This window comes from Helicoverpa armigera, chromosome 20 (genome assembly GCF_030705265.1).
Source record: "Helicoverpa armigera isolate CAAS_96S chromosome 20, ASM3070526v1, whole genome shotgun sequence".
Taxonomy (NCBI): domain Eukaryota; kingdom Metazoa; phylum Arthropoda; class Insecta; order Lepidoptera; family Noctuidae; genus Helicoverpa; species Helicoverpa armigera.
In genome coordinates this window covers 3,484,739-3,500,737 of record NC_087139.1, presented here as the reverse complement: position 1 = coordinate 3,500,737, position 15,999 = coordinate 3,484,739, and the positions used below count along the sequence as shown (strand labels likewise).

Sequence of the window (15,999 nt, the reverse complement as noted above, 5' to 3'; positions counted from 1 at the left end):
GTAGGCAATCTAAGTATACTACTAGTTATATGTCGTTATCTCAAAAAGGGTCTATGGCAACATTTAGGTCATCTCTCTAAGGAATAAGAGCTAATACACACAGCTAGCGAGGCTTCGGGGCCTCGTGTAATCTTAGACTAATTTGTTATCGATGACGCCGTTCGTATAATACAATGTCAAGGTTATCTTTCATAGGCTTTCAATCTATTCATATTTCAGCTATACAAAAGGCCTTTATTTTCTTTGTATAGTTGTTACTAATATTATAGATGGGAAAGTAACTCTGTTTGACTGTCGAGCTTACTATGAAATTGGTACTAACCTAGTATAGAACCTAATCTGTCGCTCTGTCGAGCTTGCTATTGTCAAATTAGTATGCCTACAGAAAGAGCCTAGACAAAGTCTACTCTTTACCCGGTTGCGGGAAGTGGTTCTCCCAGGATTCAATATTTTGATTACTTAAGCAATAAAAAGCGGTCGTTGAAAATAAATTCAATTTAAAATTCTAAAGTTCTATTTTAGGGGAAAAATCAGAAATCTTTGTCCGACCGCCATCCCTTTCTAATCCGATCAAAAACTTTATTCGCCTGAACATCAAAACTCATCAGACTTGAATTTTGTGTTTAGTAATCTCATTATTTTATTTCCTAAGAATTTTGCAATAACCTAACGAACGACAATATTATATATATAGTAAACTATTTATTCCTGTACGAAACATAACATTAATTCCTTAACTCAAATTGTACGCAAACAGTTTTGATGGAATCTCGCTATTACGCTTTTACGGCAAACCGACACGAATTAACTTTAGAGATATATGAGAACCTAGAATTATGTTCTAGTTTATAGATTAGTTACTGTAGCTAAGTAATACATACTTTTCGTGCAAAATATCTTAGCATTTTTGAAACATTTGTTGCGGACTTGTTCATCGAAAAAATATCACTGCTCATGCGTGAAATGGCTAACTTCAAAAATACAAAAATCTTTATTTCGTTAACAAAATGTTCTTTTTATAATTAGTTGCTGGAGTCTCCTTTTAAGCATGTAAATATGCCTGTGTCAGGAGGCTCCGCTGTTCCTTAACAAATTAAAACCATAGCAGAACTGCAGAGTTATTCGTGTTTACGTAGTTGTTATACGTAGTTTGCTACGTAACATTTTTGCGCCGAAAAGCACAATACTTATGTATGCGCGTTAAAGACTACGGACCGTGTCCGTTTTACTGTCCCGTTTGTTTCCGTAATATATCTCTTACGCTGGACATTACCATTCGTTACATTGTATAATTTGTATATGAGCTTTTTGTGCCTACTTTTATGTTTATTAAACGAAGTGAAACAGTTTTACTAGGAAACAAAGAGGCACTTTAAAAATAATGCTCTACACTATCAAATGTTTACCTTAATTTGAGCATAGCAAAACTTATTTCCAAATTCTTGCCAGATTTCAGAAAACTACCTGCATGATGTAAGCAAAAAACATGAAATGAGTCACTATCCTAACGAATCATCTATGTAGGGACCAAAGTATGCAATTTATTTGTCTGCGCATTTATCTAACACCAAATGTGCTTTATTAGTCATATTCCAAATTCCAGTTTCGTCATGTAAGCACTTTTATTCGATAAAACATTATCTTTATATCAATACTTCATATATAAACTGGCCAAACCCGATTTCAGCTTTTAAAACCAGATTAAACTAATTCAGCAAACCAAAACAAAAGACGTTGAAATTGAAATAGTTTTGTCCCTTATTAACAGAACACTTACAGTGATTATTTATTACAAAAAAGTTAAACAGACGTTTGACACGTACGTATTAAAGAAAACATTGTAAATAAACTCATATTTATAAACACGTGTCAAGAATCTGTTTTACTTTTTGTAATAACGCCAGTACTCTGTTCTTTATTATGTGCTTATACCTAATGACGAGATTCCAAATTGACAATTTCAGTATAATTTTATCACTTGTATGTATGATAAGATCCTCTTAAGAAATTGGTAACTTGTACGCACATAGGTACCTAATAATATATCAAATTGATGTTATTCACACACACACGAATCCTTATCTCTCCCTTGAACATTGTTAAGACAAAGAGATTGTTTTTGAAGTCTCAAGTTCTGCTTCAAAGTTATGGGTGCTCGTAAAATAGGAGGCAGCTACGTACATGAAATATTTCAGTAATTATAAGGAATCGGGTGAACGACATTAAAACACAGATTCTTGTAAAAGAACATCTTTCTAATAATGTGTCCTAGTCGTCAACAATTTTACTTTTATGTTTTTTACTGGAATAGTTTTCAATTTAAATGTAAATATATAGTTTACTGTTTGCTATTTAAAATGGCGGCCTGAACAACAGTTTCTAATGTTTACACTATAGCAGTCTAATTGCCTAGCAAAATCGATTATACAACAAAATTTTGACAAAACAATTTGCGTTGTTAGTTTGAAAAGGTCATCAGTTCATCAACTAGGCTCTCGCAGTCAAAATACTTAAAATTAAGGCTATTGTGTTTTGCAACAGTAAAATATATAAGTATCCATAGAACATACATTGTATTACTACTATTAAATTGACCGTAAAGCTTATTAGGACAAAAATGAAATCTAAAACTGTGTAAATAAATAAATGAATAACAAAAAAAAAAATCTAAAAAGAAATCGTTATAGTAGGTTCAAAACTCTAGCGAATTAAATATTTGTATGAATATGTGTGCTAAGATTGAAAGGTAGGTATTTTCATTTTTTTCTTTCATTTTAAAAAGTTGACCCGTAAGTAATGCTTTCAACCTCTCAAAGATTGCTCAGGTTATCTCTGAAAGCCTTTAACGCAAAGGTGAATTGTGCTTTTGTAAACCAAACACTACAAAGACGCAAGCAACGCTTTGAGAGTTCGCAAATATCTCCTCAATGTGGATATATTCCTGACATTTTAGCTAAAAGGTTACCTATGTGGAGTAGGGAGAGGTATGTCAGGTATTTGAAGTTCTAGTGAATAGTTTTATAGGAATGTTGACTGCCATTTCATTGAAAATATATCGTACTAGCTTCACGGTTGAACTCGCATCCCTAGAAATCCCGGTAATACAAGATCTCAGTAAAAAAAAAACTCTGGACTCAAAAAAATCCAGTATATATTTCTGTCAAAAATCCATTCAATTACTGCATTAAAACATCCAATCTTAATACTCATTTAACACCACGAAATTACACAGCCTCCCAAAAAAAAACGGACCCATTAATATTAAAATGGTTTTTCCGTCCGAAATGCAAAATGTTCGTTGGAAATCTGAGCAAATACCGTCCTACATTGGACCGGGGTATGAAAGGCTCCGAAATGTGGTAATCTCGCAGGCCGTTGGAGCGCGAGTAACGTCCTTTGGGATGGCAGAGACTCATATCATTTGTTCTGGTCATTGTTCTGAAATAGGCTTTGTTGTTGAATATGTTTTCGGGGAAAATTCAAGGTCATTTTGATTATTTTATTTTTAGTTTCGAGTGGAGAAAAATTTGGGATATGACTACAAAATGTGTGTGTGACACATCTGTTTTACATCGTAATAAGTAGGTAATTAGAAGGTAGATCATATACCTATTGGCTAAAACTAAAATAACGGTTACCCGAACAAAAACAAGTCAGTCTCACAAACATCATCTGCTAAGCCTTTTCAAAATCTATGTTAGGGCTGGCTTCCAATTTAATTGGATGCAGATAAGTTCCTAAAATGTATAACTGCTTCTCTCACATTTTTACTTTTAACTCCAAATGACCAGTGCCCGGGGGTGAGCAAAGAGAACGTGACATAAAGTTTTGAAGCGTAGTTATAAGTTTTTCATCTTCAACAAAATGTGTCGGAACTTTTTTGATTTAGGTACATCATTTGCTGATTTGTCGAATGTTTTTTTTTTATATTGTTTGCTAAATAAAATCTTAGAGAAACAATAGAAACCCAATGATAATCAGTCAGATACCAGTCTAACCAAGGGGTATTGGGTTGCCTGAGTAACTAGGTTGAGGGGGTCAGATAGAGCAGTCGCTCCTTGTAAAGCACTGGTACTCAGCTACATCCGGCTAGACTGGAAGCCGAGCCCAAGATAGTTGGAAAAAAGGCCCGTAGGATGATGATGATATCAGTCAGATACGAATAGGAATTTTTGCAATTAATATATCGTCGACATATTCTAGTAAAAACACAGTTGGAAAAGGATGCCTATTTGGTAGGTTTTATAAAATTCTATCTATTACGACCTAAACCTATTATTTCTTTCTTATGATACAAGTCACTCTGGTAAGAAATATTTTTTCATTCATCTGATAGAGATATAAAATATCTCTCTTGCTTTATGTACTAGTACTAAAGTACCTACTTTTTCAAATCTTGTTAGAAATATCTACGTTTATTTTTGTAACAAAAAAAATAAGGTTTTTCATCTAGTTTTTCCCTATAATTAGCCATTATAATTGACGTAACTATCTGGCCGCGGGCTGTCGGTTGAGCGACGGGCAGGCTAATGAAAGCTACGCCACGCTATAAATAGCTTCGACTAATAGGTGACCCACCCAAAACAAAAATGTGAAAGACTGCCAAGTTCGATAATATGGGAATGCTTCGCCTATAAAAGAAGTGAGATCTGAATAAGTACCAAGTTCCATACACATACCTCAGTTAAAAATAGTTACTTTTTAATGATGTTACTTGGCAAGTTTTCATACACCTTGTTATAAACCTACTAAACGCAATGAATCAAGTATTTAATTTTCTATTAAAACTTGCCAAGTAATCATCATTAAAAAGTAACTATTTTTAACTGAGGTTTATGTGTATGGAACTTGGTACTTATTCAGATCTCACTTCTTTTATAGGCGAAGCATTCCCATATTATCGAACTTGGCAGTCTTTCACATTTTTGTTTTGGGTGGGATTTCATTTATTTTTGTAAGGTTGTTTATTTTATTTTTTTCTTATGATGAAGTTAGTTAAAGAAATGTCTCATTTATACTATTTTTTAGATTTTTTAATATGCACTATGTTTCTTACAAAGAAATGAACTAGATTAACTAAATGGACTAGATTTACCAACTGACTGACATGACATGTTATCATATATTATGTTCGTGGATCAAAGTTACACATTCGTTATTTTCGAAAGTGATTCACACTTGGCCGTTTTCAGATTTTTACTTTACTTTAACTAAATACAAACCTTTGTACCATTCGAAGATATATTATATAACTATAGATAAATTTAGTTCGTTTTAGCACAGATTATATAATAGTTACTACGTAACAGATAGATCACTCCATACAAAAAAGTCCATACCTACTGTTATAAGCACCTACAAGTTCCCAAACTACCTACAAATTCATAGCTGCGTTAGAAAATGAACCTTAAAAACTCCAGCGCTCGATTGTTATTTCAATGCGATAGCGCACAGTTCAGTGACCCGCGACCGTGCCGACAGCGAGCGTAGGGTTGCCTCTTACAATTAAATAGGGAACAAAGTTACGCTCATTTGTAACTGACTTCCCGAATCAATGGAGGTGCCCAACTACTTTTCGAGCACAGAACACGCAAGTATTCTATACTAACCTATTACCTCTGGCACAACACCGCTGACCGCTGATACATACCTACTTACCCAAAATTGGTTTCTGCGCAGCGATATATGCAATGTTCCAAGCCACCATTTAGTTGGACAAGAACTATACCTACTTATACTCTAAATGTTTTTAGCTACAAAACTCGGTAATCATTGCATGTATAACTAAGTATAAGGTATAAGTATCTATAATTTAAGTATCTAAAGTAAGTCGCTTATTTTTAAATGACAAAGATAAGTAGGTATTTTTACTTAAAAAAATAGAAACCTATGTATATTCATACATATGTAGGTATAAAATATTTCTAAATGCCTATACATATAAAATAGGAAACCTTTATATTTTCCTAAAATAGTCACATATACACCTACACAAATCAAAATAGTTCTTCAGTTTATTAGATAATTTTAAAAACCAAATAAAAAATAAACAATAACTGACTTGTCTACATCTCTAGGTAAAAAGTAGAAAAACGTAAGCTTTATATTTTTTCTTTTACTTGACCTGCAACCAAGCACAGCACATAACGGGCCAGAGGTCGTCATGTTCACAAATAAAAATAATAAACATAAAACGCGCGCGTCGCGAGCGGCTGTCGAAACCCCTGTGCCGCGTGGGGCTACCGGTAACCCAGCGAGCGGTAGGCATTTATCGCGCGCAAGTACGTCGAGTGACAGAGGCCTGGTTTTAGTTCCTTAGGGGTATAAATTTACACCGGGTATAAAACACCTTCATTATTTTGAAACCGACTCACACTTGGCCATTTTCAGATTTTTCCCTTTACCTTGACATAAAGACCTACCTCCATGCCAAATTTCAAGTCAATACGACCATTGGAAGTGGTCTAGGTTTTTGATGAGTGAGTCAGTGAATAAGTGAATCAGTGAATCAGTGTATAGTAAAAATAGCGATTTTCTGACGTCAATATCTCAAGACCTACAATAGGTATATTAATGAAATTTTGTATTTTAGACAAGTGAGGGGGTCTCAACAGATACTAGAAATTTGATATGCGTAAATAAAATAGATTTTGAGTTACAGGGGGGTCGAATTTGGCCCGAAATGGTTCGTGTAATATAACCCACGGCCGGTGTGTCGCTTTTTTGCTCGAACTTGGCGGACACACTGCCGTGTGTCTAGATTATGTTGCTGTCAGGCAGCTATGGGCTAAATTGCTACTGAATGTTCATTGGGATAATTGTGCTGGAATAAATGTCATGTTATTTTAAGTTATTTTATTTTGGAAAGTTAGAAGTTTTTATATTCTTTAGACTATTATATTTATCTTTTCAAACTTATTTTATTGTTCAAATATCGGTCTCTTGTCGTCATGAAATAAAGCAAGGCCCTGAGTTATTTATTCATAAATAATCTCACTACATTGACATATGACATTCAACGAAAGTATTATTATATCTACGTAGGAACATTATACATTTCGCTACTAAGAGTTTGTATATAAAAGAGATAAAATATATAAAAGAGTTTGTATATTTCAATAAACAGGTAGCAGCATTTTCTCCCCTTTTTTAAACTCAATCGATTTGGTATTCAAGAGGAATTATTCAGTCATCATTGGGCAATAAAAACACGATTTGTTAAAAGATTTTTCCAAAAGAATTCGAAAGTTCACTGAGTTTTTATTTACATAGGTAAAAATAAATTTAAAATATTACACTATAGCTACTTCAATGAAGACATTAAACTTAACCACCCATACCACAACCCCACTATCCCTATTACATTTCACAAACAAAACCACTCGATACCTAACAATTACAACATAATCGATAGAACATAATAGATAGTAATCGATACTGGCTGGTTTCCAATTTCAAATGATATGACCTCACATCTCTCAGGAGGGGTTCGATAGAATCGAGATGTTACTCGATTTCCGCGCGAGATAATTATAACAAGATGGCCGTTTGAATTAATTCCTGCTGTGTTGTGACGTTAATATAGGTACAATTAGTTGCAAAAATATGTTTGCGTATTTTGGTCGAAGGAAAGAGGGGAAGGGGTAGACCAAGGTACAACTACATGAAGCAAATTAAAGAGAAGGTGAATGTTGTGACGTATAAGGAAGTTCAGGAGTTGGCGCTAGATAGGCGTACATGGAAGGAGCTGCACCGACAAGAGCTGGGCTCTTAAATTGAAGAAGAATTTTGGTTTATTTGAGCTGAGAATTGGTAAGTAATATTTATGCGTAGTTTAAAAAAAAAGTAGTCCTTGTTTTATCGTTTATCAAAATTTTGAGACTCAAGTACTTTAAGTTTAATATCATTCAAATCCCAATAGATAAGTGTATGTGTCCTGATACTACTGATATTTTTTTCTAAATCCAGATTTACACGTGTGACCAAAAAAGTAAACAATTTAACTTTGAGTTGGGTGAACATTGATAGACAGACGTGACATTTGTTTACATAAAAATAACCCAAAAATACCTTACAAATATTTAATTTATAAAACCCACGAATATACCTAAATCTATTTTTAAATGTGACCATATTTTTGGATTTCTTTTTACTATTTAATTGTGTCAATTATTTTTCCATTTAATTGTAATTAGGAAGCAATCATATCAACCAATTACATTAAAAATACTCTGTGGAAAAAACTAATATAGGTCGCCAAAAGTTATGATAAGTTCACGAGATTTTATAGAGTAAATAAAAAGCTACGCAGCTGCTACGAGTTGTGACGTCAGTACTACGCCGGCTACGATTGTAGCCATAACGCGGATCTATATGACATTGTAGTTTTTTAAATTAATTGGTTTTGTTTGTACCAAATTACCGCTTTAACCTTGGCTGCTAATGACTGTGCAATATTGAAATTGTAAAAATTAAATAGGTTAAGCCATTGAATAGTTAACCACTAAACTACTTACCTACACAGGACCGTAGTGTTGTGTTCATATATTTTCTTTATCGTAAAGTCCCTATTAGCTAAGTTCTACGTACTATTCATTATGTTACCAAATACACTTGCATGCAGCAATAATGACATCAGTGGCCTTACTATACGAACAGGCCGCGACTCATTTATGCACAAACCACTAGCCACTGTTCCAATTAAGCTGAATAATACAATCATTAAAACCAGTGCATCCATTATATCTAGTCGCATTATCCGTACTATATATTACACTACAAAATTCCAAAGGTCTGCAAGTTGTTCGCGACTACACTTCTAAGCCACGCTTTTTCTCCCACCCATATTAAATTACATACAACAAAGAAAGTGAGCACTTACCAGCCACTTTGGAGTGATAGGCGACCCCCACGCCGCAAACCCCATTGTCTCTCGCTGCAGCCACTTCTCCTGCACATCTTGTACCATGGCTGGGGAACAATACAAACAATTTTACTATAATTATATTTTATAAAAGAATCACATTGATAAGGAAAAATGGTTCTCTATGTTTTGGGTAGATAGTACAGTCGACCAAGAAAACTGTCTGCCAGTTTAAAAAATATTATAAAAAAGTATTTATATTAACAGTCTCAAATAATAAGTACCTACAACTAAGTATGTATGTGAATAAAAATATCTTGCTTAGTTGCTTACTTCTAAAGAAGTACCTGCTCAAGCATTCGTGGGGAACATATTCAACATAGTCTGATAAAACTCATTTATATTACTTAAAACAATAAATAAAAAGGTATATAATGTATTTCACATATTTATTATCATAAATAATGCTAATATAATGAATAAAGCATGAAGTTTTATGAAGAATAAGTAAAGAAAATGTTTGATAAAGATTTATTTTCTAGTAAGTTTAACATCTATCGCTTATTCAAGAGTATCAAAATACTTATTTATTAAGTTCTTTTTATCGAATAACGTGACTAGTTTATAAAAATATATTGAATGCTGGATACATTATTTACTGATGAACTAATAAATACAAGATGAATTGATACTGATGAACTAGAAAATTCATATAAAGAAGATAAATAAAGAGACATCGACCCTATTGGACAAAGGGAAAATCCCGCATGTATGATTTTGAGTCCCTAAGAGATCGATTTTCTTCGTTCTACTTCATTTAGTAATTTGTTAAAATAATATAGGTAAGTACTTAAAATTATCATCATCATCACAATAGTAGCAGAGCCCGTATCGACATGAACCTTCGGCCCTACTTTAATCAATATCTACCCAAGTATTGGTATAAGTAGTAAATTAAATGCTTTATTTGTCTTACAGTTAACAAGAGTAGTACTAGAAGAGACTAGTAATTCAGAGCTTGAAACAGTTCGACAGCCTAGAACTTACAAGTCCTTACTCGTAAAAGTTCCAAGAACACTTGAGTCCTTCAACTAGGCAACTTTAACTCGGCTCTGCTTGAGTACAAAAGTCTGACAAAGACGTAGATATAGTGCTTGACAAAATACTTCGGTAAAATGTAATTTGGAAGGATGGATGAACGATCTTTTAGGAAAATTGCTCTTTGATAGATAGAGGTAGTATCGAGGGACTAAGAACCATGTGTAAAATCGATGTATTTTTAGAAGCTTACAGAATTCAAGTAAAGGAAGGGTGAGCGTGTAGATTTTGGTTTAGTTTAATTCACATTCAAATAAATGAAGGATTGTAAAACTTGATAAAAATGTGCTTTATTAAAGAAAAAGTAGTCTCTCGACATTAAAAAATACTATCATGATTATGTAAGTACATAAAAAGGGATTCTTTTGTACTTGGGACCTACTATTTAAACAAAAAGTTCAATTTACATTTTATTTCAGTTAAACAGTGAATCTGATAGAAAACTTTTGACCCACATAGTCAGCTATTAAAACTTTTGGTTTAATGTTAGGGCTAAAACTGAAAGGTTCTGTTTATTCAAATATAGTGTTAAGCTCAACACTATTAAAGCAAGTTTATTTATTGATTAAATATTAAGGGCAGTTTGAATTTCGTATCACAAATAATACTCGAAGCCACTCGAAGGCAAATATTGTAGTCATTAACTTAACTAAGATTGTTATAGTCATTGTTAGTATCAATTGATATTTTTTGTATTTTAGTTATTTGATGCCGTTGTCTAAGCATGATTTTGGCAGACATGTAGGTTAAAAATATTGGATAAGTACGTTTAAATAGAAATAAGTAGGTACCTATTTATATGACTGTATACGAAATATTTTCAGAAATGTAAAATATACTATCGAATATATCTTTATACTGTACACGAGAGCATTATAGCTATGAAAATAATTTATATTAACACAAAACATACCTGTTAAACCAGTCGTCTGTATATCTTGGGTATGGAAAGGGATCATTGCTGCTGAAATCATACGACGCCTCTGCGTTCTGTAACAAAACAAAAGAATATAAATATAAAACAGTAGTGAAATCGCTAAAAAATGGATTACATGTTGCCAAATTCGATATCTATGCCAAAGCGTAATTTACGCATGTTGTGGACTGCAATTTAAAAGCCTTTTGCCTTTTAGTTTCTTAAAATACTTTATTATGTGTATTAGCTTTGTTTCTTCTCACACAGAGAAGGCACAAGAACAACTTGCAGTGAGAAAGGCTGAATATAATATTCCTTATTCTGAAGCATACATTACAAAGTTAAAATTTTTACATATCCCTATTTTTTTAGACCTTATCCGTCAAATATTTAAGCATTTTTTCGCGTTGTATCTCAATTTATGTTTTAATATTTTTTGGGAAGTACTTCGACGGCAAAGTATACAAGCAATATGTACAAAATAAATTGCTTATTTCACGAAATATACATGACATGTTTGATGATGGATGAATATTGCTTAGAGAGGAACAACCCAACGAAACATTTTCATAACATATTATTTTATTACATACAAAGAACCTTCGAGGAATTCGCAACTGTTAAGCCTCGATTATTTCGGAAATATTTTGATCATAAATTGTTGCTAAGCCAAACATGGTGGATCAACTGATATTAACAATATCACGAGTATATTCTCAAAAAGTTAGGCAGAATTGTAATTGTAATCTGTGATGCTTTACAAATATTATAAAGAGAGGATTTTTTTGCTAAGGATCCGAAACTAATGAACCGATTTGCAAAACTATTTCTCTGTTAGAGATCTACACTATTCCCGGATAAAATGATGAGGGAACCTCTAATTCCTTATTAAAATACAAACAATTTTATAATAAATATTGATTTCTTTCCTCATTGGTTCATGAAGCAGACATTACAATAATATAACAAAGAGATACAAGGTTAAAAAGGTTCCAAACACAAATATAATTCCAACAAATGTTTCATACTTTGTCCGGATATTTTTGTTATTACCCAGGCAATGCGTGGGACGAATAACAAAAGCTCGATCAACCGTTATGCTTTTGTCTGATATTGTGAATATACCTCTATACTGTTTTTCAATTTCATTATTTTGTAAGCCTTGTGTGATATATAACTCTATGGCATACAGAAATTCAATTTGGTTAACCTACTGTTATTTTGAGAGATTGTAAAATCGCCTCTATTGTTTGTTTGTCATTTGTCCGTAGAATGTGTTTATGCTTTGCCGGAATCTACCGTATCTAAAATATATTATCAAATGTGCAATTTGAAAGTTTGTGAGGCATGTTTTTTTTACTGGTTACTCCCAATTGCTGTAACAACTTCAAACTGATGAATATTTTGTTGATTTTTCTATTCTCTAAGAAATACACAAAGCCATATTCAAGTTCAAGTAGCGCCACTGAACCACAAAACAAACGTAACTCGAAATGAGCCTCGACCTCGGACTTGTACCAAATTGAGCGACTGATGGTAATTGTGCAAAATCCCCGCTTAATCCTAATGAATTCGCACGCACAGCTAATCTCGGCATTGAGGCAGAATTAAAATTAATTAATCCAGTAATTAATGAGTCGAAGCGATACAATGGACTGATTCTGAAATAAAATCTTTTGCCTTTTGTTAGTCCCTTATAAACTTCACTGTTACATTACAAAGCTTTTGTTATCTATAAATAACTTTGCATAGGCATACCTTAATGACTTTACCATTGCCTATTAATAAGCGATAATTTTAGTTTTATGCGATTTTCAGTTTTTTTTTTCTCATGACAAAGCTTTACATAACCCAAAAGGATTTAGTAAAATTATACGAGATCTTTGTCATTAAATTGTACAATTAAGTCTGAAATTAATTAAGAAAACTGAAGAAGTCTTACCCAGTTTTTGTTTAAGATGAAGGACTAGACTCAATTCCACGAAGTAATTTGATACATAAATGGCACTGAGGCATAATGTACCATTTCATTAGTGAAATAATTTCTGGAATCGGTCCATAAATAGCATAAGATATTATGATAATACAGACTCTGTAATAACAATATTGGTTTATGGTTGGCTTTATGATTTCAGAGAAACGTTCTAAATTCAAAATTCTACCACCATATTTATTTCTCTAATCATTCTAAATTTAAAATTATGGCATGACAGCAAAAAGTTTTAACAAGACAAAGAAAAACTTCTTTGTGGAAATGCGTTACTTTTTTAGGCTCTAAATATTTCAAGATGTTCAGTGTCCGTGATGATACTTATTTAAAATTCAACCGTGGAAATCTCACCCGTCGTTTCGTGGAACAGGGTGATAAAATGCTACAATTTTTTACCGCGCCTAAAATCCTTGTTTAATTCAACGCGTACTTTGACTAAAGAAAAGCTTTTCTTTTTGTTAAATCATTGAGAAGGTTTTCAATTGGTTGGAAGTTTTTTTTAGGTACAAAATTTATTTTAGGATGGATGAATATTCTATAGATAGATCAACAATTAGATATGACAACAAATAGATATTACAGATTATACTTTCTGACAGATACATTGTCAGAAAGTAGTAGAATAAAATGGTATTTTAAAATCGAATTAATAATAATTCAGTAGAAGCAGAATTGTTAAACTATACAGTAGGTACATAAAGATATTTAATTAATACTTACATAGTTATATTTCAAATCTGGATGCATATAGTCGACACCTGTAACAAATGTCTTCTATTATTTTTTATTCTTATACTAAAACTGTTAATTATGTTCATTAATGTATACATTTACGCTCTCTGAAGTATTGTACAGAAATATACACTCGAATTTCATATCTTTTCTCTTCAAAAGAATATCTATGAAAGTGAATGTGTAATTACGGAGATATGACACGTTTCAGCTTTGAATAAAAAAACTGAATAAAAAGACATTTTACAAAATGAAATATGTATTCCTCTAGCAATCTAAATGTCAAAGGTGAAAATAATTGAAGAGATATTTTTATTATGAATGTATGAAAAAGATAGTAGCTAGCTATCTTTTTAATTTGAAGTAATATATTCATTAATAATATTTTCATACGACTTAATTATGTTTTTCAAATTAATATTCATGAGAGCAGGTTGAGAGGTACTGTGAAATATTTTTGGAGGACCGAAAAATTGCTTTTTTTCTTAATTTTTGGGATGAGTCGTATGTACTAGATTATATTAAAGATTCATATTTTATTAAAATTAAGATGTTTTAATATTGGTAGTACATAAAATAATTACATAAAATCTTCGTATTAAAATAAAATATTTTTGTGGCTAACTTAACATCACTTTAACAGACAACAGCCAAAATAATGGTAAAAATCATAAATTAAACACCACAGACTTTCCAACTTTTTTTTCCCAATTTTTACAAAAGAGGTCCATTCTATAACTTACCATCATCCATAATAGCAGTAGTAACATTAACCCCGGTATACCCCTGCGCCCACGCAGCTTCCACATTCAAATCCAGCTTGGGTTTCCCGCCATTCTGGCCCGTGTTCTTCAGGTACCATTGGAGGGGGAAATAGGGATCACGGGGTTCAGCCGCGGGGGCCGGGGCTGGTTCCGGCAGTCGGAGGGGGCGGAACCCCCTCTTTACTCTTTTAAAGCCGGTCTGTTGGACTGCTGTGTGAACCTGGGGGTAAAAGAGAAAGATTTTAGATGTTTTTGATGTGTTCGGCAAATGTCTGGACATACCTATGTCTGATAATAAATATTAACCATTTAATATACGGTTTTTTTCTTATCGAGTGGGTTGTAGGTTTTCGTGAAATTGCAACAAACAAACAAATATATACGATAAGATTTATTTTATTTTGAAGTGTTTTTTTAGTAGAAGTAGCTAATGTTAATCTCTTTCTTCATTTAAAATACGAATACAATCATAAAATGAAGTGTAAAGTAATTAAGATGATAAATTATAACTGTGTTAACAATTTTTTCAATAAACCAAGAGTTTTTAGACGTAATTCAAGTCACTCATTAATATTAAGATTTTGATTCAATCCCACTTTTACAAACTTATCAAACATCAAAATTGCATGTAACATTCACTCAAAAATCATAATTACCCAAACAAGCTCAGTTATCACTCCCTAACCGCAAGTTAAGTAAAACTTCTAGTTAAACAACATGCAGTTAATATTCCCGCGAGGCTCAAAGCTGACAATCCGACACGATTAGTGCGACAAAAAGTCGTAGAAGTCGCACGATGAATGCGCAGCTGTCGCGGGGAAATTTATCGTTGTTTGTTTGAAGTGAATGTGCGGTTTTGGTGAGGTTTTAGGTAAGTTTTATGCTATAAAATCTGATATCAAAGTAAGTCAGGGTGTGTTTATGTATGCTTAGGGCCCGTTTGTGTGGAATCTATAGAAAAAAACAATGCAAGTGTAAATGGATTATACCCTTGGAAATGAAATTAATATTTTCATCTATCTTAGATTATGGAATCAGGCTTTACTTTACAAATACTTTGAAATGTGAGAAAAACTGCGTAGCGTTAACTCCGTGGGACAGTTTGTCTGGCGGATGAACGGATACATTTTATTTCATCTGTATTATTTTAAGTGATTAACAGTAACGTTATTTTGATCGTCATTAATTTCTTGTTTACCTGAACATTTTCCGGACCATTTCAATCACACCAACCAACAAACATAAATACAAGCCAAATGTCATATTGGAAATGAAGCAAGAATTAATATCCTGCTACTAAATGGCTACCGGCTACGGATGCTACGACCGGACTGCGGACGCTACGAACTTATGATGAATATTTGCTCGTAATGTACTTATGTTACTATGGAATATTTGGCTAATGATTTTATATCCCAGTAGTTCTATAGAAGAATGTTATAACGGAGTGTTAATTTTTTTTCTAGTTATTCATGCCTTCTGTGTTTTTATTAAACTTGTTAACCTTAATGTTAATGACATAACTAAATTCTTCAAACAAAGGTGACTGTTTAAAATTATCATTAGACGATACCTTACCCGAGTCTTCTGTCGTAACCCTCTAAAAACTATAATTTTGCACTCACTTCAAACCGCT

The 15,999-nt window shown here is 32.7% G+C and overlaps 1 protein-coding gene across 1 annotated transcript in view; it reads right to left on the bottom strand.

The window, feature by feature from the left end:
• The window catches only part of LOC110377468 (neuroendocrine convertase 2), a 90,346-nt gene that overhangs the window by 19,084 nt on the left and 55,263 nt on the right, over positions 1–15,999 (bottom strand). The window contains exons 3-6 of the mRNA XM_064039675.1: positions 14,343–14,583; positions 13,588–13,625; positions 10,875–10,951; positions 8,882–8,970 (exon numbers count right to left, since the gene is read on the bottom strand). Of these exons, the coding sequence (XP_063895745.1) occupies positions 8,882–8,970; positions 10,875–10,951; positions 13,588–13,625; positions 14,343–14,583 (445 nt within the window). The remainder of the gene's footprint in view (positions 1–8,881; positions 8,971–10,874; positions 10,952–13,587; positions 13,626–14,342; positions 14,584–15,999) is intronic.